This window comes from Pteropus medius, unplaced genomic scaffold (genome assembly GCF_902729225.1).
Source record: "Pteropus medius unplaced genomic scaffold, Ma_sr-lr_union100, whole genome shotgun sequence".
Lineage (NCBI taxonomy): Eukaryota > Metazoa > Chordata > Mammalia > Chiroptera > Pteropodidae > Pteropus > Pteropus medius.
The window spans coordinates 227,799-252,960 of NW_024345479.1; the positions used below are offsets into that span (position 1 = coordinate 227,799).

Sequence of the window (25,162 nt, forward strand, 5' to 3'; positions counted from 1 at the left end):
TCCCGGGTTCCAGTGCCTTGTAAGAGACAAGTGAGAGGGTGGGTCTTGTTTACGAGAACTGAGTCTCAAAAAGACTCGGGAACTGTTTGACTCTCGTTAGCCCGGCACCCTCCTTCACCGAAGGGACCTTCTGAGCCACTGCCGCTTTGAGGACAGAACCGACGGCGCCGTCGCGCCCCAGTGACGTCGGACTGAGGAAGCAGGCGGTCCCGGAGCTGGGTTCGGGGGTCTAGTCTGCGATTCCTGCTGCCTCCTCCCGTTGGCCGAAGCTCTCGTGTTTAGGCTAGAGCCAAATAGAAGAAAAGTTCTATTGTACCAGGCTTCCCCACCTTTCTCCACCACTTATCTTCATACGTTTTCAGACCTCAGAGATCAACTGCTTGATGGGCAAATTGACGCCCAGAGAGGGATAGGCTGCACAGTGATAACAGTAAATCCTGGACCAGAATCCAGATCTCCAGACTTAGAGGACAATGCTGTATCCATTTTCCTAAGGAAGGCAGAGACCGTATCTTTTTATTCACGCATTCGTTCGGTCTGTCTCTTAACATTGGTTATTTCGCTCAGTGGGTGAATGTCAGTGGGCCAGGACACTGCTAGACTCTGGGACAATACTGCCTCAGAGCGTAGAAATGTAACGTGAGTCACTTATGTAAGTTAAAATCTAAGAGTAGCCACACTAAAAAGTAAAATAGATGAAATTAATTTTAATCATGTTTAACCTAGTTTATCCAAATATTTCTCAACAGGTAATATAAAAAATATTAACGAGATTGTATACATTCTTTTTTCATACCAAGTCTTCGAAATCCAGTGTGAATTTTACACTTAACTGCACATCTCAACTCAGGCGCCACATTTGTAATGCTGAATAGCCACGTCTGACTAGTGCCTCCTGTATTGAAAAGCACAGCTCTGGGAAATCGAAGGTAAATGCGTTTCAAGTTCTTGGGTCTCATGGGGCTTAATATTGGGGAAGGACACCAGAAAGTAAACTAGCAACATAATTACAAAATCTGATAAATATTAGTTAACAAATGACTGATATAAAGAATACCAGAGGTCTATTTTAGGAAGAATGGACAAGGAAGACCTCTCAGATTATGCTGAAATCTAAAGGATGTAAAGGAGTTAGCTTGGGAGGAGTGAAGGGACAAGCCTCAAAGGTACAGGTGCAGCATAAGCAAATGCCCTGGAGAGTGAAAGAGGTTGTCCTATTGAAGAAATTGAAAGACTAGTGAACTGGAGGTGGAAGTGGGGCGGGGAGGGTTGTTAGGAAACAATTGGAATTAAGTGCAAAGGCAGGTAATCTGATGTACGTTTTGGAGTTGCCGTTGCTGCTGAACATTTATCCCAGGAAGGCCTCTGTGCTAAGTGCAAGGAAAATGGTGGGAATATGCAGTTAAGTGAAGTGCAACTGACTGTGGCCTTTGGAATCAGAGAGACCTGGCTTCTATCCCTATCTCAGCTCTTTACCAACTGTGATATCTTGGTAAAATTACTGAAATGCTGTCTCAGTTCCCTCACCTGTCAAATGGAATTTCAGTCATTATTAATAAATAATATATAATTCCATAGGGTTGTTGTGAGTATTGGAAATCATATATGTGTTAAAGAACTAGCACAGTGCCCGGACACAAGGCAGGAACTAGATACATAGTTAGTAGCCTTTGTCAGATAAGCTACCTGTTAGTGCTTAGCATGAAGAGGTTACTTCTTAAACTATATAATTTTCCTTGCTTTTAGACTCAAATTCCTTTTCCAATTATACGGAGCTACATACAACATTGCCCATACTACCCATCTTGCTTATCAACATCTAACTTTTCCCCCTTCTTCCTCTGCTTTCTGTTAACATTTGTCCCTAGTTTTTGAACTCTGATCTGGAACCTAATTTCAGGAATGCTTTCCCAAATTAACTTCACCCCATTTTAAGTGTGCCATTACCCTGCATTGCTTACAGAATTAATAACTTCAACTTGAAAACTTAGTATGTTTGTGCTTGTTGAAATATGGCTTTGTTCTCAAATAATTGTGTTTTGTCTTCAAGTAAGTCATAAGAAGACACATTCTTTCTCTATTTCCCATCCTCTTCCCTTATCCAAATGTTTTATATAATACTCTACTCATTATTTATTCAGTGAGCAGTTGCTGAGGGTACCATTATATTTAACAAACTATTCATTCCTGGGTGCTTATGAATCAAACACAATCACTAATGGCTGGTCTCACTTTAAATTCATGTCCACAACTCTCAAATGGGTGCACAACACTGCCTGAGATCCTACTATGTGCTTCTGACAAGTTTACTCTCCCACACTCCAAATGACCATCATACCTTCTCACCTTCCTAAACCTCTAATATCCCTCCCCTCCCAACTCCAATTTATGGTCTTGGATTATTCTTCACTGAGAAAACAGAAGCAAATGAGAACTTTATTTCACCCCCAGATCTGCCAATCTGCAAATCCCTTCTGCTTTTCCTCCTCTTTCATTGAAGGAAACATCTGTTCCCATCAAAAACCAACACTTCCTTTTGTGTGCCGGAAACCAGCCCCTTTCACTTTCTGATTATCCTTCAGTGATCATCCTTTTTTTCTCCTATATTACATTTATCTCTCTCTACTGGATCACATCCAAACATGATAAGTACCTCCTATCTTGAGAAAAACCCTCCCTTGAACCCAGATTTCTCTCACACTTTTTTTCTTCATAGTCAGACTTCTTGAGCAATATTATTGTCTCTTACTCTTCTTTCTCATCTCGCACTTACTCTAATCCATTTCAATCAGGCTTTCCCATTCCATGTTCTCACTGAGATAGTTTTGTTGGATTACCAATGACTTCCATGTTGACAGTACCAGTGGTCACCTCTCCCTCTTACCTAAAACTCTCAGTGGTACTCAACAGCTGTATGCTGATGGCCCTAAATTTTTCCAGTCCTGACATCTAACTGAGCTCCAGTTGTCTACTTTGACGTCTCTACTTGGATAGCTAATAGGCATCTCAAACTTAATGTGGCCAAACCAGAATTCTTGATTCTCCCACACACCTGTTATTTTCCTACTCTTCCCCATCTCAATAACTGACAGAACTGTCTACCTAGTTATTCAAACCAAACAACTATCAACCTGATTCCTCTCCCTCATCTCCCCACATCCAACCATCAGCAGGTCTTGTCAGCCTTACCTGAATAATGAATCCTGTATGAGCATGCTTTTCTCTGTCTCATTTGTTATCCTAGTCAGTCATTGTCATCCTTTGCTAGGGCTATTACAATAGACTATTTGGTCTCTATTTTCACTCTTGCCACCACACCCACTACCACATTCTAGTCTCTACTCACACCCAAACTATCTTTTAATATGTCAACCACAGTTATAGCAATATCTACTAAAGCTGAATAAACATATGTATAGATTTCTATATATACCTGTGACCCAGAAATCTCAACTCTAGAAACATACCCAACAGAAATGCATGAATACATTCATCAAGAACATGAACAAGAATGTTTGTGTCAACACTATTCACAATAGCTGCAACTGGAAACTACTCAAATGCCTCTCAAGAGTAGGATAGATAACTAAATTTTAATATATTCACAATGGAATACCGCATAGTATTGAGAATAGATGAACTAAAACACAGAAGATGGAGGAATCACAATACTAGGCAAAAGAAGAAGGTTGGCGGGGGGCTGGGTGAAAAGTAAAAGGATAAAGAAGTACAAATTGGTAGTTATAAAGTCACAGATGTAAAGTACAGCATAGGGAATATAGTCAATAACATTGTAATAACTATGTATGATGCCAGGTGGGTACTAGATTTATTGGGGGGATCGCTTCATAAATTATATAAATGTCTAACCACTGTGCTGTATACCTGAAACTAATCATGTTGAATGTCAACTGTAATGGAAAAATAAAATAACAAAATTTAAATAAGAAACCAAAAACGAAAGAGTCAAAAACAGTCAAAACTAATCTATGGTGGTAGAAGTGAGGATGCTCTTTCCCCTCATGATGAGTAGCACCTGGAAGGGGGCATGGGCCAGGAGAGTTGCTGATTATAAATGTGTGTGTTCATTTGTGAAAATTCACTGAACTGTACACTTATGTTTGTGTCCTTTTCTTAATTTAATGCTTCAATAATTTTAAAAGTCTGCCAGATTATGTCTCTTCCCTGTGTGTCATCCTCAATGATTTCATAGCTAATAGAGGCCTTCCTGAATCCCCCAGTTGAAGTAACTCCATCTACCCTTGCCCCCACTTAATGTGTTTACTGCTATAACAAAGTACCACAAACTGGGTGGCTTAGAACAAGAGAAATGTATTGTCTCACAATTTTGGAGGCTAGAATTAGCTAGAATCATGAAATCAAAGTAGCTGGACTGTGCTCCCTCTGAAGGTGCTAAAGAAGAACATGTTCCAGGCCTCTCTCCTAGCTCCTGGTAGCTTCAGATGTTCCTTGGCTTAGAAACAACTGTCTTCTCTCTGTGTCTCTTCACGTGTCTTCCTTCTGTTCATGTCTATCTTTGTATCCAAACTGTCTCTTTATAAAAACACCAGTCATTAACTTATCTGCAAAGATTCTATTTACAAATAAGGTCACAGTCACAGGTACTGGGGTTAGGACATCAACATCTTTTGGGGAGACACAATTCAACCTATAACACCTACCATTATCTGAAATCTTATTCATTCATTTACATGTTTATTGTCAAAATCCTCTAAAATGTAAACTGTTAGAGCAGTTTACCAGTGTATTCTCTCAGACCTAGAAGAGTGACTGGCAAATAGTAGATCCTCAATAAGTGTTGAATTGATGACGTGGGTATGTTGTTGATTATTCACAATCCATCATGCATTATACATACTGTTATATATTCTCTAAGCAGCAAGACACACAATTTACTATGTGCCAGGCATTCCTTTTTGTACTTCATATTATTAGATCATTTAATCATCACACTATGCTATGGAAAATATATTATTATGCTTCTTTTAGAAATAAAAAAACAAAGCACAGACTAGTTTAATAAACTTGCTCAAGGTCATTGTTGGTGAATGACAAATATAGGGTTTGAACCTAGGCAGTCTAGACTTTCAAACTCTCAGTTATAATCTTTATACTTCCTACCTCTTTAGAAGCCCATTACATCTCTATGCCTTTCTGAGATGGTGTTAGTGGCAGCCAAGCAGGAATAAATGTAGGACTACTAAAGAGTCACACCAGGCCTAAGTGAGAATTCTTTGGGAATGATTCCTCTCACCTCCTCTGGAGGGGGTCTCATGCTGAAAGATCCAAGAGGAAAGAGGGTTGTAAAAACTATAATTAACAATACCAAGAGAAAACCAATCTAGTTCCATACATTGCATCTAATATTAATTATAGGAGGATTACCTACATTTAAAATAACATGAAAGTCACTTCTGGAAGTGGGAACAACTTTCTAAGCAATATAAGTCACCAAGAAAAAAAATAGATTCGATCACATAAGAATTTAAAACTTTTGCACATCTGGAAAACATCTTAATAGACCATTCATGCAAAATAATGAAAGATATTGAGCAAAATATTAAGAACCTAGTAGGTAAATGAAAGAATGTAAACAGAAAATTCAAAAAAGAGAAGCCAATTTATACCAATGATGCCAATTAAAATAACAGGGATGTGCCTTTTTTTTTTTCCCCCCTCATTCCTCAAATATATGATACCTAATACTGGCCAAGGCATTGTGAAACAGGCTCTCACACATTCCTGAAGGCAGAATTATGTACAACCACTGTGAAAAACTATTGCTAATTTTAATCAAGAGACATGAAATAGCCACATTCTTTTTCATCGGTAATCCCAATAGGCTCTGTTGTAAGGAAGCAGTCAGTTCTTCATTGAAGCATTAGTGTAATCACCAAAACTGGAAGCAATGGAAATTTCCAGCAACGAAGAAATACAGTAAGTTAGTGCACTTGATATGATGTAATGCAGCCATGACAATTACAAAAAACTTAACATGAAAAAATATGTAATATTAAATTTTAAAAACAATACAAAAATTTCATAGTTTATAAATAAAAATACAACCATGTTAAAATATATAGGAAAAACATTTTAACGGAAAACATAAAAATTATAGTGTGGTGAGATTATGGATAATTTCATTACACCATTCACCTAACTTCTTGTATTGTTATGTTATCTTTCTGTAAAAGTTTAAATATTGTAAATTAATTACAGGTTTATTGTAAAAAAAAAATCTAAATACAAATTGTGTGCAATAAAGTCTCTGTCCCGTTGTCCAGTGAAAGACACTGCTTGCTGCATATCACTTCATATAACAACACATAACGTCATATCATACACCATATACCATGTTATTTTTTGTACAAATGGAATCATACCATGTATACTACCTATTACTTTTCTTATTTCAATCGATAATCATCTCTTGCCTCAGTTTATGCAAAAATGTCTTAATTGGCCTTCCTGCTTCTACCCTTGCCCTTCTTCAGATTATTCTCAAAGTAGCCAAATAAACCAAGTAAAAAGCAAGTTTACTTCATTCTTTTTAATGGTTGTGTGGTATTCTGCTAAATGGATAATACAATAACATTTAAACAATCCTCTATTACTGAAGGACATTTAGCAGTGAAAATTCTTGTACATATATATTTGATCACTTGCATATCTATTAGGAAAATTCTTAGAAAGCGATTCTATGAGATAAAGACTATGAACATTTAAAATTTTGATAAATATTCCTAAATTGAGCTCCAAAAATATTATGCTAATTTATACTCCCAGTCAACAACAGTATTCTAGAGTTCCCCAAATGCTCATCAACACTGGCTATTATCAACTGGTTCAGCCTTTACCAATCTTATAAACGAGAAATGCTGCCTCACCGACGTTTAATTTCCATTGACTTAATTACAAGTGAAATGAAACATCTTTTAATTTCTTTATCAACCATTTGTTTTTCTGTGAGCTACTTTTTCATATTTTTTGCCCATTTAATTATTGGCCTATTGGAATTTTTATTGACTGAATAGAGTTCTATATATTAATGAAATTTATCTTCTATCTTATGAGCTGCAACTACCACATTTTTCTTCTGTAATTTTTTTTACAGAGTCTTTAATAGTTACAAAAATTTTTATTTCTAAGAAGTAAAATTCAATATTTCCTTTTTTGGCTTCTGATCTTCATGTCATCCTTAGATAGGTCTTCTCCACTCCAAGATTATAAAAAATATTCACTCATGCTTTCAATGAGTACTTTTAATCATAGTATTTTCGATGCTTAAAATTGTGACCAATTGGTGTAACTTCTTTTGGTGTAAGCAGTGAAGTAGAAGATTCAGCTCATGGCTATCTACATGGCTCTCTGGACCCACTTACCACTTATTAAGCAGTTCATTTCCCCAATGATTTGAAATACTAGCTTTATTACCCACTAAATCCCCCTGTATACCTGGTCTATTTTTGAATTCTGTTGTTTCATTGATCTATTACTGCACCAAGACAAAAATGTTCTAGTTTTATACTACGTTACAATACGTTTCAATATCTGAAGTTCTCGACTTTCCCTGATTAATAACTGTAATTTTATAATACAAAATAAAACACAGTAAAGTTTACCTCCTAGCCTTCCGCTCCAAGTGTGTCTACCACTCTCTCAGGAGCCTTTGAAAGAAAGCCCAGCTCTCCAGAGGAGAAATTATTAAAACTGATATTGCAGAAAGCATTAAAGTGGCTCCGTTCAGAAGTGACAAATCTGAAGAAAAGTCACTGAATTAAAGAACAGCGGAGGCTCCTCATTCTCTCCCAACCCAACTCGGTCCTTCCACTTCTCGCAACCTTCTCCCACCCGTCGATGCCGGCTGAGTTCCCCAGTTTTGCCTCTAGGGGCCGCAGCGGGTCCGGTAAGCAGGAGGACCAGGACCGACCTCCTGGCTCCTCCTGCAGCTGCAGGCGTCGTGGCGTAACGTCCGGTCAGGGCGGAAGTCCTCCGCTGGCCGACCGGGAAGTAGCTGAAAACTGGGCGATGGCAGTTCTGGAGGCCTCGCTCCCGGGCAGACCCGAGGCCACGGTGCCCCCGCGGTAAACCAGACCAGGGAGGCGGGCTCCGGGCCCCGAGGTGAAGAGAGTCGAGGGCTGAACCGCGCGACCTTAGCAAGGAGCCTGGGAACCCTTACGGACCCTATTGCAGCCCCTCCCTAACTGGGCTGTAAACTGCCTTTGCCGGGGCTGCCCCGGAAGCAGGTCCTGTGGGTATCGTGCCTCTCCTAGAGGGAAAGACGCGGGCGGGAATTCTCCCCCTTAACCACACCAGCAAGGCAGGGGTAGCCCAGGATACGGGGTTCAAGAGTACCGATTCTCCCTAACTTCGCCTGCTCTCCATCGCCGCAGGGATGGAGGGGTCTAAGTCGTCCAGCAGCACCATGCAGGTGAGCTTCGTGTGCCAGCGCTGCAGCCAGCCCCTGAAACTGGACACGAGCTTCAAGATTCTGGACCATGTCACCATCCAGGAGCTCACAGGTCAGCGAGACCTTTGGAAAGAGGATGACTGAGATCGTTGAAAGTGGGCGGCTTCGGAGTTGAAGGTCTTATATCCGTGTAGTCTGCTACAGACTCGCTGTGTAAACCTAGGAAAGTCAGTTAATCTCTCTGGCACCCTGTTTTCTCATCCTGAACATAAATGAGTTCTGACATTGTGCTTCTGACAGCTTTCTGTATCAAGGAAAGGTCTTTAGTTTTCTACTCCTGCTGTTTTAGAGTAAAGGAATGTGTATATATGTAATAAAGGCATTTCTTGAGGACTTAACATACAGCAAGCGCACTACATACATTACCTTGTTTAGGCCTGTAACAACCCTCATGGATCATTTTACAGATGAGGAATGACTCAGAGAGCTTAAATGACTTACCCAGGAGTCAGCAAGTGATATGGGGAGGAACAGAGTCTCATAGTTCCAAGAAGTGAGATGAAGTTAGAAAAAAAGACTGAATAGGCAGTTTAAATAAACTCATGGGTCTGGAGTCAGCCTGCTTGGATTTAAATCCTGACTGTCATTTACTAGCTGAGTGACTTTTGTAAGTTACTTCATCTCTGTAGGCCCAGCTTTCTTGGTTTCTTTATCTGTAAAATGTAAAACGACCTGAAGGTAGTTGTAAGGATCAAATAGGACAAAGAACATAAATACTTAGGAATATCCTGGGCAAATAATACTCAATAAATGTTAGCTATTGTTATTACTACCTGATTTCTCTTTTTTCAGGGGAATTGACTAATATATTTTAAACTTTTTATTATGAAAAATTTCAAACATACAGCCAAGAGAATAGCATAATGAACTCTCGTATACATTACCTAGCTTCAACAATTAACTACATTCTCTCATTCTTGTGTTCTTTATACCTCTACTCACCTCCCATTCTCGGTCAATTATTTTTTTTATTTTTATTTTTATTATAGAAAACTTCAAAGTATATAAAGAACCTCACGTACCCATTACCTAGCTTCAGTAATTATCAATGCGTATTTAATCGTGTTTCATCTACAGCCCCATCCATTGCCCTTCCACTACAAATTATTTTGAAGCAAATTCCAAACATAAATATGTAAATATTTTGGTAGCTATTTTTGAAAGATAAGGTATCTTTTTTTTTTTTTCGCTTCACAAATTTGCATGTCATCCTTGAATTTGCATGTCATCCTTGCACCGGGGCCATGCTTATCTTCTCTGTACCATTCCAATGTTAGTATATGTGCTGCTGAAGCAAGCACGATAAGGTGTCTTTTTAAAAATGTAACCATGATACCATTATACTGGAAAAATGTTAACAACTCCATAATCTGATTTAATGGGAACAAAGAGAAGAAGGCAAGAGATTCTTCTTTTTGTAAGTGGTACTTTAAGAAGAAGGTGGAAGTGGGGGTGGCGATGAGGATATTGTCAGTTCTTTTCCCACACTTTCCCACATACCTCTTCTTGCTTTGATAAGATTCTGACTCAATATTTTCCTTGCCCTTAGCTCCATTACTTGCCACAGCCCAGGTGAAACCAGGAGAGACCCAGGAAGACGAGGCTAACTCAGGAGAGGTATGAAAACACTGGAATGAAAACTGGGTTTCTGCAGGATACTTGGTGCTTTTAGACTTTTGGGATTTCTGGTTAACGAGAGACTTTCTACATGATCAGGCCACTGTGGATCATTGGAGGTACAGAAGTACACTTGAGGTCACAAGGTTACTGAATGAGGCATCCATTCAAAAATGTGGAGAGAGGCCCTTCTTTATTCAAGGCAGAATTATAAGCCATTATAGGTGAGAGATGGGATGACTTATGTATCCAGGTCATCTTAGGGCATTTCTGGTTTACATCTGTTGTCCAAGCTAATAATTAGTATCCACTCCTCTCCATTCTCAAAAGCATCTTGGTTTGGGCAGCAGGTTGTATGACTACCCTAGCTAGAAAGGATTCTCAGTGTTAGACAACATGTCATTTTTAAATTGTGATAACATCAGTGATAATTTTTATTGCAAAAGAGATCTCATAAGATTTTGATCACATAAATTATCAAAGTATTGAAAACATATAAATTATCTACTTTGTTCTATGGCATAGCAAACTTTATTGCAGTCTGATCTGGCTTTTTCATTGTGCTGTGATTTAGAGCATCTTGCCCCTACCTCTGACTAGTAAGTGTTGAGAAAATGCAAATTTAACTATAATAGAGTATAATATAGTTAGAGAATGCTGTTCCCCACAAAAAATCAGATGAAACTTGGGGTTTGTCTATACCAGGGGTCCTTTCTTAGTGCCTATATCCAAAGATTAGCTAAATAATACCCATTTCTTAAGTCTTTGTGGTTTATTAAGTCTCATGGTTATCAATCAAGGGTAAAGCCCAATAGTTCTGAGGCTTTTGGGGAAATATACTCTACCTCTAAGCCACAAGAATTCTAATGCCCCTTATTTTCTTCCCAGGAGCCATTTATTGAAACTCGCCAGGATGGTGTCTCTCGCAGATTCATCCCCCCAGCCAGGTGCCTACTACTCCTCAGCCCCCTGCTCCTTGCCAAAAACCAGTAAAATTTTAACTGAACCCAAAATTGAGACCTGGAGCCAGGTGATGGAGATGAATCATCACCTAACCTTTTGGCTCTTCCAGAAAAGATGCATTCCCTTATGCCGGCCCATCACCTTCCAATACCGATTGAATTTTTCCTGTAGCTGTTCACATAGTGGGAAGGGATAATAGCTCTTATAATGAAGAATTGAGAAAAGGGAGTGATTGACTAATAGAAGAGAGAGCTCTTGAAAAGTTTAAAACAACAAATGTTAGGCGTTCAGGTCCTTAGTTAATGGATGCATGTGAAGGTGGCCGGCAAGGGCTATAATATTAAGAAATGATCTTTCCTGATTCTCCTTCCTTTTCTACTGTAGACACACACATATCAGTTTTTGATGCCCCCTCTCCCTCCTTAGTCCATCCAGGCCAACCTTCGTGCTGAGTGCCCCTGTGGAAGACCAGCATGGCCTTCCCTTGGGAGAGAGGTACCCTTGGGAGGTCAGTTGGGCTAGGAGTGGGTGTGCACCTTGAGGCCCCTCAGCTGGTGCTTGAGAGTCTCTGCCACTGGCACCTCAGTAGGTGGAAGAGGCCTCTCTGCTCCCTCATGTGGCCCATGGGCGGGGGGCTGTCTGCAGGATGATGTCTACAGAAAGTGCCAATAGCTTCACTCTGATTGGGGAGGCATCCGATGGCGGCACCATGGAGAACCTCAGCCGAAGACTGAAGGCAAGTCAGCCTCATTCCAGCATCAAGCAGTGGGCCTGGTTGGTAGAGGGGGTGTCTGGGCCAATAGTATGGGGCAAACCCTACCCTGACTCTCCCACACTTCCAGGTCACTGGGGACCTTTTTGACATCATGTCAGGCCAGACAGATGTGGATCACCCACTGTGTGAGGAATGCACAGATACTCTTTTAGACCAGCTGGACACTCAGCTCAATGTCACTGAAAATGAATGTCAGAACTACAAGTGAGTGCCTCTGGAGCCAAGACCTGGAAACAGATCTGGATCTTAGAGCTGTCACTGCTGTGAGACTGCTTGGCCCTTACCCAAGAGCTATGCTCCACCCAGGTAAACAGAATAGCAGTTTCCCTTGGGTAAGCATATTCTTCCTATGTCCTTTTCAGACGCTGTTTGGAGATCTTAGAGCAGATGAATGAGGATGACAGCGAACAGCTACAGATGGAGCTAAAAGAGCTGGCATTAGAGGAGGAGAGGCTGATCCAGGAGCTGGAAGATGTGGAAAAGAACCGCAAGATCGTAGCAGAAAATCTCGAGAAGGTCCAGGCCGAGGCTGAGAGACTAGATCAAGAAGAGGCTCAGTGAGTGATCACCCTCTTCTTCTATCTTCCTGCCCTCAAGGTCCCAGGAGGGGAAATGGCTTCCAGCTGAATGTGTCTGATTAGTCTGTAAGCTGCAGTCAACTGTCATCCTGCATATTGTTTCCAGGCACTGTTTGTAGAGGTTTGTTGGGAGGGTTATGTATGAAGGGTCAACATGATTAAGTGAAAAAAGTGTGTTGGTTAAACAGAGAGCGGAGAACCAGGGCTCTAGTCACAGCTCTGTGATGCAGGGACCCGGGCTCAGTCTGGGTAAGTCTGCTGCACCCGGCATCCTCCTCTGGGCAGATGTGCACATTGGCCTACATTTGTTCTTTCCCAGCTCAAAGATTTCATTGATGCTCTTGAGCTAAGAGAACCCTCTATTGGAGGAGACACAGTGTCCATACTAACCGAAGTTGGGGAAGTGAAGGACAGAAAAAAGTTAATTTTTCACAGAGTCATATAACAAGTTCCGTTGGAAGTGGTGTTCATGAACTACGTAAAGGACAATAAGTACAATGTTGAGGTGAAGTTATAGAAATTCACTTATGGCCAATCCATCCATGGAAGAAGTCACTCTTGACCTCCTCATCTGATTTCTGGAAAAGATCACAGACATCCAGGAGGTGTTTGGTTCTGGTTTGAGAGAGTCCTTTTTTCCTTCCCTTTTTGCATATGGGCAGCGGGAGTTTGAGACATTTCTGTCCCTCCCAGGGAAAACAACTAGGGCAGGTATGTTCTTTTGAGTGTGGTCTGTGTCATATCTAAAAGATGCTGTGACTAGATGTAACCATAATCACTAAGACTAAGAATAAATTGTTGAGAGGAGTGGTAACAGAGAAATTTTAGCCCCCAACCTAACAGCCTTCAATGGCCACCTTGGCTGCTCATAGGTATCAGAGGGAATACAGTGAATTTAAACGACAACAGCTGGAACTGGATGATGAGCTGAAGAGTGTAGAAAACCAGATGCGGTATGCCCAGATGCAGCTGGACAAGCTGAAGAAAACCAACGTCTTTAATGCAACCTTCCACATTTGGTAATAAGGGCCAAAGGGTGAGGAGCATCTGGGAAGCACTACATATCTGGAGCTTAGCTATTGGCCACTAAGCCAGGGTGCCCACCTCCCACAAAATAGGACTGTATGTCATGTTCATCCCATCTAGGTTTCTTTTATTCCTTGTGAAAGGATAGGCATAATCAAGGGATTAGCATTCTAGAGCTTGGTGACATCCAGTCTTCCGAGAAAAGGGAACGATCTGAGCCATCCAGCCACATGAAATTCTGGTCCTCTGCCTGGAACTGATTTCTTATCCCCAGGGTCATTCAAGTATTAATTTATTCAACATTTTATCCACTTAACTATCTGGTAGGCACTGTGCTAAGCACTAGGAGGGCAACAGCAAACAATACGCATTCTGTCTTCTCGTTGTTTATCATCTCCTGAAAGAGATAGATAAGTAATAGACAATTGTAATACAGTGCGATAATGGTTAACTTAGGGTACTGTGGGAACACATAAGGACATTACCCAATATGGAGAGGCCACATGGAAAGTTTCCCCCAGAGGAGGTTGATGTTTAAGCTGAGATGTGAAGTAGAAATCTGCAGATGAGGGAGCTTGTTCCTGGCAGAGAGAACATCATGTGCAAAGAAACAGAAGAAAGGCGAGTGGTGAATTCGGAGAACTGAAAGGAGTTTATTGTGACGAGATTGAGTGTAAAGGGGGGAATAACAAGATGTGAAACTGGAGAGTTAGCAATTCCTAAAGGATCTTATAGGCCTCACGAAGAATTTAGACTTTATCCAAAAGGCAGTGGGAGCCATCAAAGTATTTTAGGCAGGGAAGCGACCTAATTACATCTACGTTTGTGATGATAGCTTTCCCTGCAATGTGAGAAATGACTTGGGGGAAGAGGGCAGCATTTTTAGTAAGGAGACTTGTCAGTAGGCATCTAAACAGGAAAAGAGAGAATTGGCAATGAGTTTGCAGAGACATGGACAGATAAAATAGATTTAGGAGGTAGAATCAACAGAATTTGGTGGTTTTGTTGGGGGAGGGAGCTGAGAGCATTCAGGGATGATGCCCAGGTTTCTGCTTTGGCATCTGAGCAGCAGGTAGAAAGATGATGACTCACATTTCAGATATGTATTTAAAGTACCAAGTAGAGCTTGGATATATGAATCTAGAGATAAGGAGAGAGATTTGTGCTAGATTTTAGGTGAGAGAAAGTCTCAGAAGTTGCTAAGTTTTAAGTTTACCTTGTACTTTTTCCTGCCCTTCTGCCTTCTTCTATAGGCATAGTGGACAATTTGGCACAATTAATAACTTCAGACTGGGTCGCTTGCCCAGTGTTCCTGTGGAATGGAATGAAATTAATGCTGCCTGGGGCCAGACAGTGTTGCTGCTTCATGCTCTGGCCAATAAGATGGGTCTGAAATTTCAGAGGTAAATGTAGCCCTTTCTTGGAATGTGGTATGTCTTTGATATAATCGTATGTCCATTCTGGTGCTGCTTCCCACTACAGCAGGAGCCCTGGGTTCCAACAGACGGGAGAGTTTTCTGTCTGTAAAGACTGCTCTCGTTTTCCCGTTACCATAATGCTCTTTCTACTGATCAGCAATCCTTGAGCCGCGTGACCATAGCCATGGTCTCCAACCTACCATCTTCAGAACCTTAGTGTTCCTCAAGCTGTTTTGTTTTTAAATGTAAACCAAAACATACATCAATCAACAAAGGCCCCCAGGCAATTGTGTAATAAATGTACTGAGTTCAGTAAACAAAACCTTAAATATGGAGCCTATGGGGAGGTGAAAGAGGAGTGGGAATAATAAAAGAGGTCCCTGGGTAGGATGGAGTCTGAAAATCACTGGGTTCTAACATCCCAATAATCACTTTAGGAGGAGTCCTGTATCCATCTCTCTATGAATCTCTTTTTTAGGTATCGACTTGTTCCCTATGGAAACCACTCATACCTGGAGTCTCTGACAGACAAATCTAAGGTACTCTGGGAAGTTCCACTTCCACTGGAATATAAAATTCTTGTATTTCCTAATGAAATGGTTTACTTTTGATAAATGGTATTATTCAGTTTCTTTCCTAGAGTTAGATATCTCATGAAGAGCCAGTGTCTTGTTCAATGTCTTGTCTAGTTCAGGATTAGCTCTTTGAGGCCTATAGAGAAAATTAGGTTTTTACAATCTGTTGAGAAGTGATGTGGGCAGATCAGAGGAGAATGTGTGCTGTAGGATGGGGAAGAAATCGCTATGAGGTAGATGTTTCACACATTTCCATTGATGGTAAAACATTTCTAGGTGCATTGTTATTTGCCCAAGGTTAGTGTTTCCAGTGGAATATGTAAAGAAGACTTGAGAGACTGATAGGATTGGGAACAGCCTCTGATAGCCTGTCTTGGTGCCACACCCATAGCCAGTTCTCTCTTCTTGGGCAGGAGCTGCCGTTATACTGTTCTGGGGGGTTGCGGTTTTTCTGGGACAACAAGTTTGACCATGCAATGGTGGCTTTCCTGGACTGTGTGCAGCAGTTCAAAGAAGAGGTTGAGAAAGGCGAGACACGTTTTTGTCTTCCCTACAGGTCAGTATCCCCCGTGTTGAATGAACCTAGAGTAGGAACAAATTGAGCAGAACTGAAGGGACAGTAATGGAGGAAAAACAGTATAAATGGTGGGAAAGCAGAAAATGGTGCAAAATCACATGACACTGATGGACAAACACTGATCTAACACTGCAAGTGGGACAGAATACCACCACCTGGTCCCTGGGGTAAAAAGAATGTTGCCTTAGGTGGTCTGGGGGATTTTCTTGGCACAGAGCTCAAATTCATCCTCCAGTTTCAGGAAAGTTTCCCTGTAAGCCCTTGGAAACATACAAGAATGCTTCCTTTGGTCAAACTGTATAGGTGCCCAGTAATGGATGGAGACTGTAGTTCAAGAGAGTAAGGCTAAGCAGCTTCTATCACCCCAAAACAAAGCGTTTATTTTCTTCTGCTTCCCTTCTCTCCCCATGAGTTCAGGGATGCCTAGGAAAACAGTGAGGAGTACTGTAACCTTCACTTACCCTCTGCTCCAGGCTTCTCATCTGTTTGGGTGTGTGTCCTGTCCCTGTACTTCACAATGACAATGAGGCTCTTGTGACAGCCTTCTTGATTTTGGGCTTTTAAGCAAGTCCAAAATACACTACCATTCCTCGCCAAGAGTTCTCTAATAGATAAAGTGACGTGATTGGTCCCATGATCAAGTCCCTGCCCATTTGCCTGAACTGACTTAACTCAGATCTCAGTTACTAATGAGCTCTGTTCTGTCCATCTGCAGGATGGATGTGGAGAAAGGCAAGATTGAAGACACAGGAAGCAGTGGCGGCTCCTATTCCATCAAAACCCAGTTCAACTCTGAGGAACAGTGGACAAAAGCTCTCAAGTTCATGCTGACGAATCTTAAGTGGGGTCTTGCTTGGGTGTCCTCACAGTTTTATAACAAATGACTTTCTTTTTTCCTTAGGGGGATGTTTGCCTTAAAGGCTTTAAATTTTGTTTTGTTGTTGTTTGAAAAAAAATATTTTAAATTAAATTTGGGTACTATTAAACAGCACATGTTTACAATACCAAAAAAAAAAAAAGAAAAATCCACAAAAGCCACTTTATTTTAAAATACCACATGACAGTTTCCAGAGCTATAACATGCTATGTATAACTACCAGCCTTTGTTATAGTTTTGACCCTTAACCCATGCCTTCCTTTCCCTTTCTCCCCTTAAAACTAATTTAAGTTTGCTTCCGTTTTTTTTTTTTATAACTGAGTTGAATTGAGATCGATATGTTTTCGCTGGATTTTATCTCTCTCAACTTCATGCACTTAACAATATGAACTAGAAACTTTTGTCTCCACTGAGACGACGAGATGTATGAGATACATAGTTGGATAATGTGAGAAAATGACATAAAAGCTTTGGTCACCATGTGATATGATCAAAAGCTTGAAATTTAACACTTCTCGCTCGGTTCTAGTACTGAATGCCTGCTCTGCTCTGTGTTAGAGATATGAAACAGTGTTTGATACTGTTTGAGACGTTATGGAGAGATTTAATTATTTGTAATAAAAGATTTGCTGCAGTCTGATAACTGCCCAAGGTGCACTGTTGGGTTTTTGTTTTACTGAAATAGAGTACTTTGTATTCTGGGAGAATTGAGTTCAAGTACAGGTATGGAAATTCTGTTGAAACATGCTTAGAGATGAGTTAGTGTTGCTTTGTCAAAAGACTAGTGGAAATAGCTGTAGAGAAAACCCTTTTTGTGTAGATCTCAATGAACAGAGACATTAAATTATCTTTAAGGAGAAATCAAGGCTGTCTCTTTGCTCCGTCAAGGTCATCCAGATGGCCTCATTTTTTGAGCCCCTGGTTAATAATCTCCATGTCTGGTGTTCTCTCAATGAAATGAATAGTTAAAGAAAAGCCATAAGTATTTGTTAAAACAAAACTGAACCAACTTAAATATTCTATTTCTCCTAGCTTTTCACATTTTCAGTCTGATATGACAAAAAGGACATGCTTGTCCATCTTAATTCTTTTTCTGATGCAGAAAAATAAACATGAAGTTGGAATACAAAACACAGTTCAAAAGATACGTGCAGCTTTTGTATCCTGAGTATGAAAGTAAACAGAGGGAGGGATGTGTGCAGGGACGGAAGGCTGTTTATATTTGGTGGATTCAGCCTGCCTCACATGTTGGAGGAAGCAGTGGCCCTCAGAGCTCTGGCCGCCAGGTGGGAAGGAACAGACTGCTGTCGCCCCGGAGTGTTGGCTCCCACGCTGTGAGTCAGGATTGCATAAGAGAACGCAGCAATGCTCTCCAAGGCAATGCCAGTGATGCTCTGCAAATGCCCCACTACCTTCAGAAAGAGAGACAGATTTCTTTTTACTAGATCACTCAATGTGTTTTAGTGCACAAACAGACAAATTGCTTGGGCTGTTCTCAAGCCAAATATAATTTTGTTTCTCTGAATTTACAGAGAATATTAAATCCAGATCCCAGTGTTTACTAATGGCCAGATTACATTAGGATACCTTTGCCCTGTTAGTATTGTGGAAAGTTTCTGCTAAACATTTCATTTTGCTAGTTATAAGTTTTATGAATTATGAGAGGGAAATTTGGGCCTTGACATTTTCTCCTTTTGGGAGGATATACTTATTGGACTTTAATGTGATAGTGGATTTTCATCATTAAGGGAAAAGAACAAGCTGAACTTGGGCCTCCATTTCCAATTTCATAAGAAGAGAACTGGAAAACACTCCTCAGTCCTAACCTCGTTTTTCCTCTCCCAAATCCTGCTCATTCATCCTAATCCTGGGTATTGGCACTTATCTTTTATAGATTATCTTCTGTTTTTCTTTAACTAAAGGGAGAATGCTTTCTATTAAATGAATTCTGACCATGCCGGTCCTGCTCAGTGGTGCATACCTGGCTCCAACACTCATGTTTTTGGATGAAAGCACTTGCTGCAATGATTCCCACTGCCAACAGCATGAAATCTTCTTTCACTGAAACAAACTTTTCCCTGAGCGATTAAAACCATTATTAATTTTGGAGATAGAATGAAACATGATCTCCTAAATCTTAGGGTCATGGAACCTCAGCTATTAGTTGTTGATATTGATCATCTTGGATTTTTTAAATATAGAAGGAAATGATCAAGTAATAGCTAATTGACCCCTCTCCCAACCTCCCTCAAATCAACTGGGATTAAAACATGAGCCTCCTGTCTAAATGGTTTGTAGGTCTTTTGTTGTTCCATCTGTCTCCCTAACAAATGTAACTGTGAGGCTTTTTACCAGTCTGACTTTACAGTAATCAAACACTTTTGTCCAAGTTGCAACCCTGTGACTGGCTTGTTTTCCTAAAAGCAGTCCAATAATCTCAAATTATAAACAGCTATAAAAGAAGGACTAGGAAAGAAAGTATATAATTACTCGAAGTCATTTAAATTTAAAAGTAAAGGCATTTAGGGTTTTGCTGGTTGGGCTCAGTCATCTGCAGCCAAACAACAAATTGAATCAGGTAACTTGTGCAGGTTTTCTGTGGACTGGATGTCTTCTTGGTAGGTAAACTCCCATTCCCCAAGTTATCATGTGATGTTCCCACCTCCCTGTTTCTGGAAGGAGCCTACCCTAAAGGAGTTGCCTTACCCTTGCAGCTGACTGGGTGTGGAGTTCTCAATTGAAGCCCTCAGCAGGCTCTCATATACAGGTTCATGCAAAAGATAGACTAGGTCGAGCAGGGTCAGGCAGGTTGCATGCAGCCGTGTGGCTGGGACCGAACAGCCATTGTATCCTATATGGAGTATGCGCATGGAAAAGAGCATTATGTGAGTTTTTTCTGATCACAATCACAGTTGTTATGTAACTAAAGCTGTTGAGCAGCTAATGTGCTTCCTGGTTGCTTTGTTCTACTGTAAGAAACCTCTTTAGCTGGAGGTCAATTTGAAAGGACAAAGGGAGAAGTAGAGAAACCTCCATCTACAGTATACATACAATTAGAGTGTTTTTGTCTGTTCTCTTATCTCATGCCTCTCTATAAAATCAACTCCTTGACCCTCGATCCTATACTAAGAGAGCACCTAATGAGTCCAAACAAAAGCCAGGTGCCAAGACCTGAGTTTCTTTCCCTGACAAGTACTAGAGGGAACACTTTCCTCAGTCATCTCAGGCTTCCTGCTGTTCCTCATTGGTGGGTTCTGCCCACTGCCCCCAAACCCCTGGGCACATTCTTATTGTCTTCTATGGAAAACTCCAACTCACAGTCCCTGACACACTTAATAAAGTACCTAGAACCTCCAGGAGCATCTCCACATATGCCAGGGGAGTAGGCAGATTGATTTGGAAGTTCAGGGATTTCAAAACATCAAGCTCTGACTCCAGAAGTTCTTCTTTCGTGTGTATATACCCTAGAGCCTGGAGGAAATTCAGGACCGTAATGTTACTGATTATCTGAGCAAAGAAAAACAAAACAGTGAGAAAAAGAGAAGGGTGTCAGAGTAAAGGTCATACATCTTGGCATAGTATACAAAGCCCTTTGCAATCTAGCCATGCCTTCATCTCATCTTTTCTCTTGGTAATTCCCCCTTACACTTGATGCCTGTCCTATAGAATTACAGTTCCCAAACCCACCAAGCTCTCCAAGCCTCTGTGCTGATTCCTGTATCTGGATCTCCCTTTTCTCTCCCATCTCTCTCCCTGCTTTCCTTAACTCCTCTCCCTCTTCCCTTAGGACCCACCCATTTTCCACACCCGCTCCTGCTTTGAGAAGTCCTTTTCTCTAAATACACTTCCTTGACTCTCCAAGGCTGATAAGGTACATTTATAGCCCTCTGTATTTACACTAATCAGGACATTTTCCCACACTATTTGCCCGTGTCTTCTCTCATTGGATAATAAGTTCCTTTAGTGCACAGACAATATTTTTACTGTTGCAGCCATGGCACCTAGTGCAGCATCTGGCTCTAGAAGGCAATAAACATTTGTTGAACAATATTTTGTTATACAGGCATTGGATAGTGACAGAAAAAAAAATTATCCTTTATAAATGTAGTGGTTTGCCTTTAGTACTGATAAGTTTGTTGCCAATTCAGACACCTTATGTAAATTGTCCTTGAATCCAAGGGGAGAAAAGGTGACCTGCATGAATGATGGCATCTGTCCAGCAATTATACTTTGGGAACAGACCTTCAGGCTATTTAATAATTGCCTCTGTGTGACTGTGTGTGTGTGTGTGTGTGTGTGTGTGTGTGTGTGTGTGTGTGTGTGGGAGGTATGCTTAGGAAGCATAATCACACTCTGGAATTTCCACATGAGTAGTATCACCTAGCCTAGGAGTAGGTTTCTCACAATCACCTTTGGATGAGCTAATTTCTTTCTAACACTCAAGTGCCCATGAGCAACCCCAGCTCCTTACTTTGTAGTGGAAAGAAAGTTTGCTTGCCAGCTGAACACATGACACAAGACGCAGGATAAACTTGTCGAAAAGCTGCTCCTTCAGAGCCCTCCAATTCTGAGGCTCTGTCTTCTCTCTCAGCTGGGTTGTGGCTTGCCTGCAGATATTCTCTGCCTGTTTAACCATAAACCTATAAAGAAGGGAAGGAGAGATTAAACAATCCACACTCAAACTATGCTGTGTCTTATTCTTTCCAACAGCAATCTCAAGCTAAGAAATTTACATTTGCAAGTAATAGAGGGTACAAAACCAGGTCTCATGGTACATGGCACTAGTACTTTTTTTTTTTTTTTTTAGGTTTGGGTGATACATGGGTAGAGAGGTACTCCTTACAAATGCCTTATGCTTAGGGCTTTACCTTTCTAGGATTTCTACAGCCTGGTAGCTCACGGATTTCTCCAGACACCATTGTTCAGACAGGAGAAAAACAAACTCTGCCAAAACAGGAAAGAAGAGCCTAATTCACAAGGTGCAACCAAAACCACTCTGTGAACTCTTGGCGTTGTGTAAAAGCCATGATGGGGCCAAGGGAAGAGGGTCAGAAGGTGAGAAAGATGAGACTGAAACAACCCAAGCTGAGCTTAGTTCCCTTTGCTGCCAATAGGCAGATCAGAGGCATGAAAAGGAGGCTGACTGAGTGCCAAAGACTTACCAAGGGCTTACCAAGCCCCCTCAGTGACCTTTGAGCCTTCCTGTGGGTCTCAGCTGACAAAAGGCTTAGCCAGTTACACATAAACATACCAGCTGGTCTAACTGGCCTCTACACCATGCTGGGAACCCGAGCTTCAAGGGAGATTCTTGGATGGATAAGAACCTTAACTCTTATATTCTGTTTGCAGTGGAATGTTGACAGGAACAGAGAGGTCCCTCCTGGAGCCTCAATATTCTTTATAATACTGTTTGTTTAGTAACCACCCTCTGGAGAACTCCCATTGCTTTACAAACACAATTCACCTTACAGCTGGACACCATCTCTCCACTACCAGTTTGTTGGGTAAATCTAGGATAGCTGAGCATCTCCCCGGGAGCAAGTTTGTTACGGTGGAGTGGCTTGTTTTGAAGACACATCCTCCAAATCAGGGAACATAGCCCAATTTGGGAAAAAAATTCCCTGGGAAGGTGGGAAGGGCAAGATACCTTGGCAAGATTTTGGGCTGCCTGTTTCTCTTTGAAAGAACCACCTCAGATAGAATTCTATTTAGTTTGCAATATCATTAGAGGGTGGAAACAAGGTTAATGTTCTCAAAAAAGAAAGACTCCTGCAGAACTGGGAACTTTTAGCACCAATCAACAATCAAATTACCATATTGTCTTCAGAGAAAATTTGACTTTCTTAGAAAAAAAAGCTGTAAAAATCAAGCTAGCATGAGATAATTTAACAATCTATTTGACACACATTACACAAAATATCTATACAAAACCTTATCATTACAGAAACTAAATCTCTGCTAGCAGTGTCCAACAAAGAAGATAATTAGTTTAAGCAATTAAGCAAAATATCTAAATATCCCAGAACACATAATTATGTATTATTAGCTAGTCCTTTTATTTGTTGGAGTTCAGGTTTCCTTCATTTTGTTTTTATTCTGTGTGTATAATAGTTTGGTTTGATTTTGGTTTTGGCCTGGATTATAGGGGCAATTTTTTCTATTTCCCATTTTAATTTGCCAAGAAAATTTAGCTTAGGTTAGGTGACATGGATGAGGGTTACACCTCTCCCTTGGTGCTAGTTCTGTCTCCTGTACTTACAAATATACCTGCTGCTTCCACTGCATCATTTACTCCATAATGTTCTACTATTTGGCTTCTGCTTTATCCAGCCTGCTGAAATGATTGTTTCAAAGGCCAGCAAATATGTCCAAATTATTAAATATCATGGCCCTTTTGAAGTCCTCATTCCTGTTTTTTATAGCCCTGAAGCATCTGATCTCTGCTGACCATCGTCCTTCTTGAAACTCTCCTCTTGCCTTCTAAAGGTCTTTGGCTCTGTTTCTATCTCTCAAACCACTCCTTTTATGTCTTTCATACTCTTCTTCCTACCCCAATCCCCTGAACACAAAATGTTTCCCAAGAAACTGTCCTTGACCTTCTCCTTTTCCCCTCTAGGAGCTCATCCTCTGCTACAATTTCAATAGTATCATTTTGGAGATAACCCCCAAACCTTTACCTCTAGTTCTGACCGTTCTTCTGACTTACTTTTTAAACTGGCTGCTAGAAATCTTTCTCTGAATGTTTTATAAACACCTGAAACTCAGTAGATTCAAAACCAAAGCTATTATCTTTCCCAAACAAAAGTCACACTCCTTTCTGTTTTATTTTTTAATGTATGTGTGTGTTTCTCTTAATGGCACCACTATATTTCCAGTCCCCTAGGCTCAACCCTTTGACATAGTCATCTTTGCCTCCCTAACTTCTTAAGTTCATCCATTGCAGAACTCTAGATTTCACCCCTGAGATGTTTTAAGTCCAGCCTCATAATTCCCTCAACCCTATCACCTAAACTACTAACACAGACTCCACTGGACTACCTACCTCCCATTTCTTTCTACTCCAATTCATCCTTTACATCACAGCCAAAATAATTTTTTTCTAAGGCAAAGGTTACAGTTGTATCACAACCATATTAAAAAACCTTCAATGCTTTTTTTTTCTTTCCTACTAAACCAAGTATAAATTCTTCAACTTGGCAGTCAAAGTTCCACATGGAATGTCTCCAAACTACCTTTCTGATATTAATTTCTACTACTTTCCCACATGCTCTGGCCAACCTGGACTACATTATACTCACACTCATCCTAAGCATCCCTATTTCCACAGTTTAACTCAGTTAGAAACGCTGTCCCCCTTTAACACCTTCACCAACCAAATTATCATCCTTCAAGGTCTACCTCAAATGCCATGATGCCTGGAGGACTTTAATTCTACCCCTACCTCACCCCATCACTCTATTTAAGCCCCATAAAAGCTTGTTTCATCTAGTATGTCACTTATCTAACCATATTTGTACCTAAGCATTTGCGGATTTGTCCTAATATTCTCCAAGGATTATATACATGGTTTGAAAGCAGAGACTAGGTCTCTATTTCATCTTTCTTTTCCATCCAGAGTAGATAATAAATACTCTATACTTGTGGAAATCAAGGGTAGGGTGCTGGTGTGTCTTGTTCATCACTATAGCCCCAGCATCTTGTATAACGTAGGTACTAACAAAACTTATTTGAATGAATAAAGTAAACTGAATCACAAGGTCGGTGCCTCAAAGTCAGATGCTCAGGTCTCCCCTAAACCCGGCTCCCCTCCCCTGCGTCCACACCCACGATCCGGGTCTCCCTGAAGCTGCCCATCCGGCCCGCGGCCTCCTGCACTGCTTGCTCATTCTGCTGGGCCAAGTGGAGCAGAACGTCTTCGATCATCTCTGTGGCAACAGCTCCAAACTGAAAGTCACTGAGAGAGGCCAATTTTGGTCTCCCAGGTCCGTTCATTTTCAGAAGCCTTTTTGGGCTCTCAGACGGCTCACTGGGTACATAAACCGACCACCTTCACTTCTCTCCAGAGCCTTCTGCCACACTCTGGATTCGTCGACCCCTTCTGTGTGTTTGTCCTCGCCTCAAGTCTGAAGAAAACTCAATTCCCTCCAAAGGCTTTTCCCGCCCCAACGGCCGCTGACCCCTCAGCCAATCAGAAAGCAAGGCCGCTTTTCGACTACCCCGCCCTTCCCCAGGGCCAGGAGCCACACTCAGGTCACAACAGAAGAC

At 41.0% G+C, this 25,162-nt stretch overlaps 2 protein-coding genes and 1 non-coding gene across 9 annotated transcripts; 1 reads left to right on the plus strand and 2 right to left on the minus strand.

Moving 5' to 3' along the window:
• The first annotated feature begins 841 nt into the window (after positions 1 to 841).
• On the plus strand, positions 842 to 17,554 carry BECN1 (beclin 1). Of its 5 annotated transcripts, none has more exons than XM_039873399.1 (13): positions 842 to 929; positions 8,415 to 8,543; positions 10,041 to 10,108; positions 10,997 to 11,055; positions 11,498 to 11,566; positions 11,717 to 11,807; positions 11,914 to 12,050; positions 12,209 to 12,403; positions 13,297 to 13,443; positions 14,704 to 14,853; positions 15,347 to 15,407; positions 15,857 to 15,999; positions 16,736 to 17,542. In XM_039873399.1, the coding sequence occupies exons 2-13, from the start codon at positions 8,417 to 8,419 to the stop codon at positions 16,902 to 16,904; spliced, it is 1,416 nt and encodes a 471-aa protein (XP_039729333.1). In that variant the 5' UTR covers positions 842 to 929; positions 8,415 to 8,416; the 3' UTR covers positions 16,905 to 17,542. The 5 variants fall into 5 exon arrangements, with proteins under 5 accessions (XP_039729333.1, XP_039729332.1, XP_039729334.1 ...); XM_039873398.1 differs by lacking the exon at positions 842 to 929 and adding an exon at positions 7,983 to 8,142; XM_039873400.1 differs by lacking the exons at positions 842 to 929; positions 11,498 to 11,566 and adding an exon at positions 7,983 to 8,142 and having other exon boundaries at positions 16,736 to 17,554.
• Positions 9,685 to 9,792, minus strand: LOC120611334 (U6 spliceosomal RNA). The gene has a single exon (XR_005655130.1). It is a non-coding gene; the product is annotated as a U6 spliceosomal RNA (small nuclear RNA).
• CNTD1 (cyclin N-terminal domain containing 1) lies at positions 17,200 to 25,143 on the minus strand. 3 transcript variants are annotated; one of them, XM_039873404.1, is made up of 7 exons: positions 24,721 to 25,143; positions 21,766 to 21,841; positions 21,369 to 21,537; positions 20,242 to 20,368; positions 19,604 to 19,748; positions 18,879 to 18,975; positions 17,200 to 18,309 (listed from the first exon to the last, which is right to left on the minus strand). In XM_039873404.1, the coding sequence occupies exons 1-7, from the start codon at positions 24,887 to 24,889 to the stop codon at positions 18,139 to 18,141; spliced, it is 954 nt and encodes a 317-aa protein (XP_039729338.1). In that variant the 5' UTR covers positions 24,890 to 25,143; the 3' UTR covers positions 17,200 to 18,138. The 3 variants fall into 3 exon arrangements, with proteins under 3 accessions (XP_039729338.1, XP_039729337.1, XP_039729339.1); XM_039873403.1 differs by having other exon boundaries at positions 20,242 to 20,404; XM_039873405.1 differs by lacking the exon at positions 24,721 to 25,143 and adding an exon at positions 22,060 to 22,094 and having other exon boundaries at positions 20,242 to 20,404.
• Between the last annotated feature and the right edge of the window lie 19 nt (positions 25,144 to 25,162).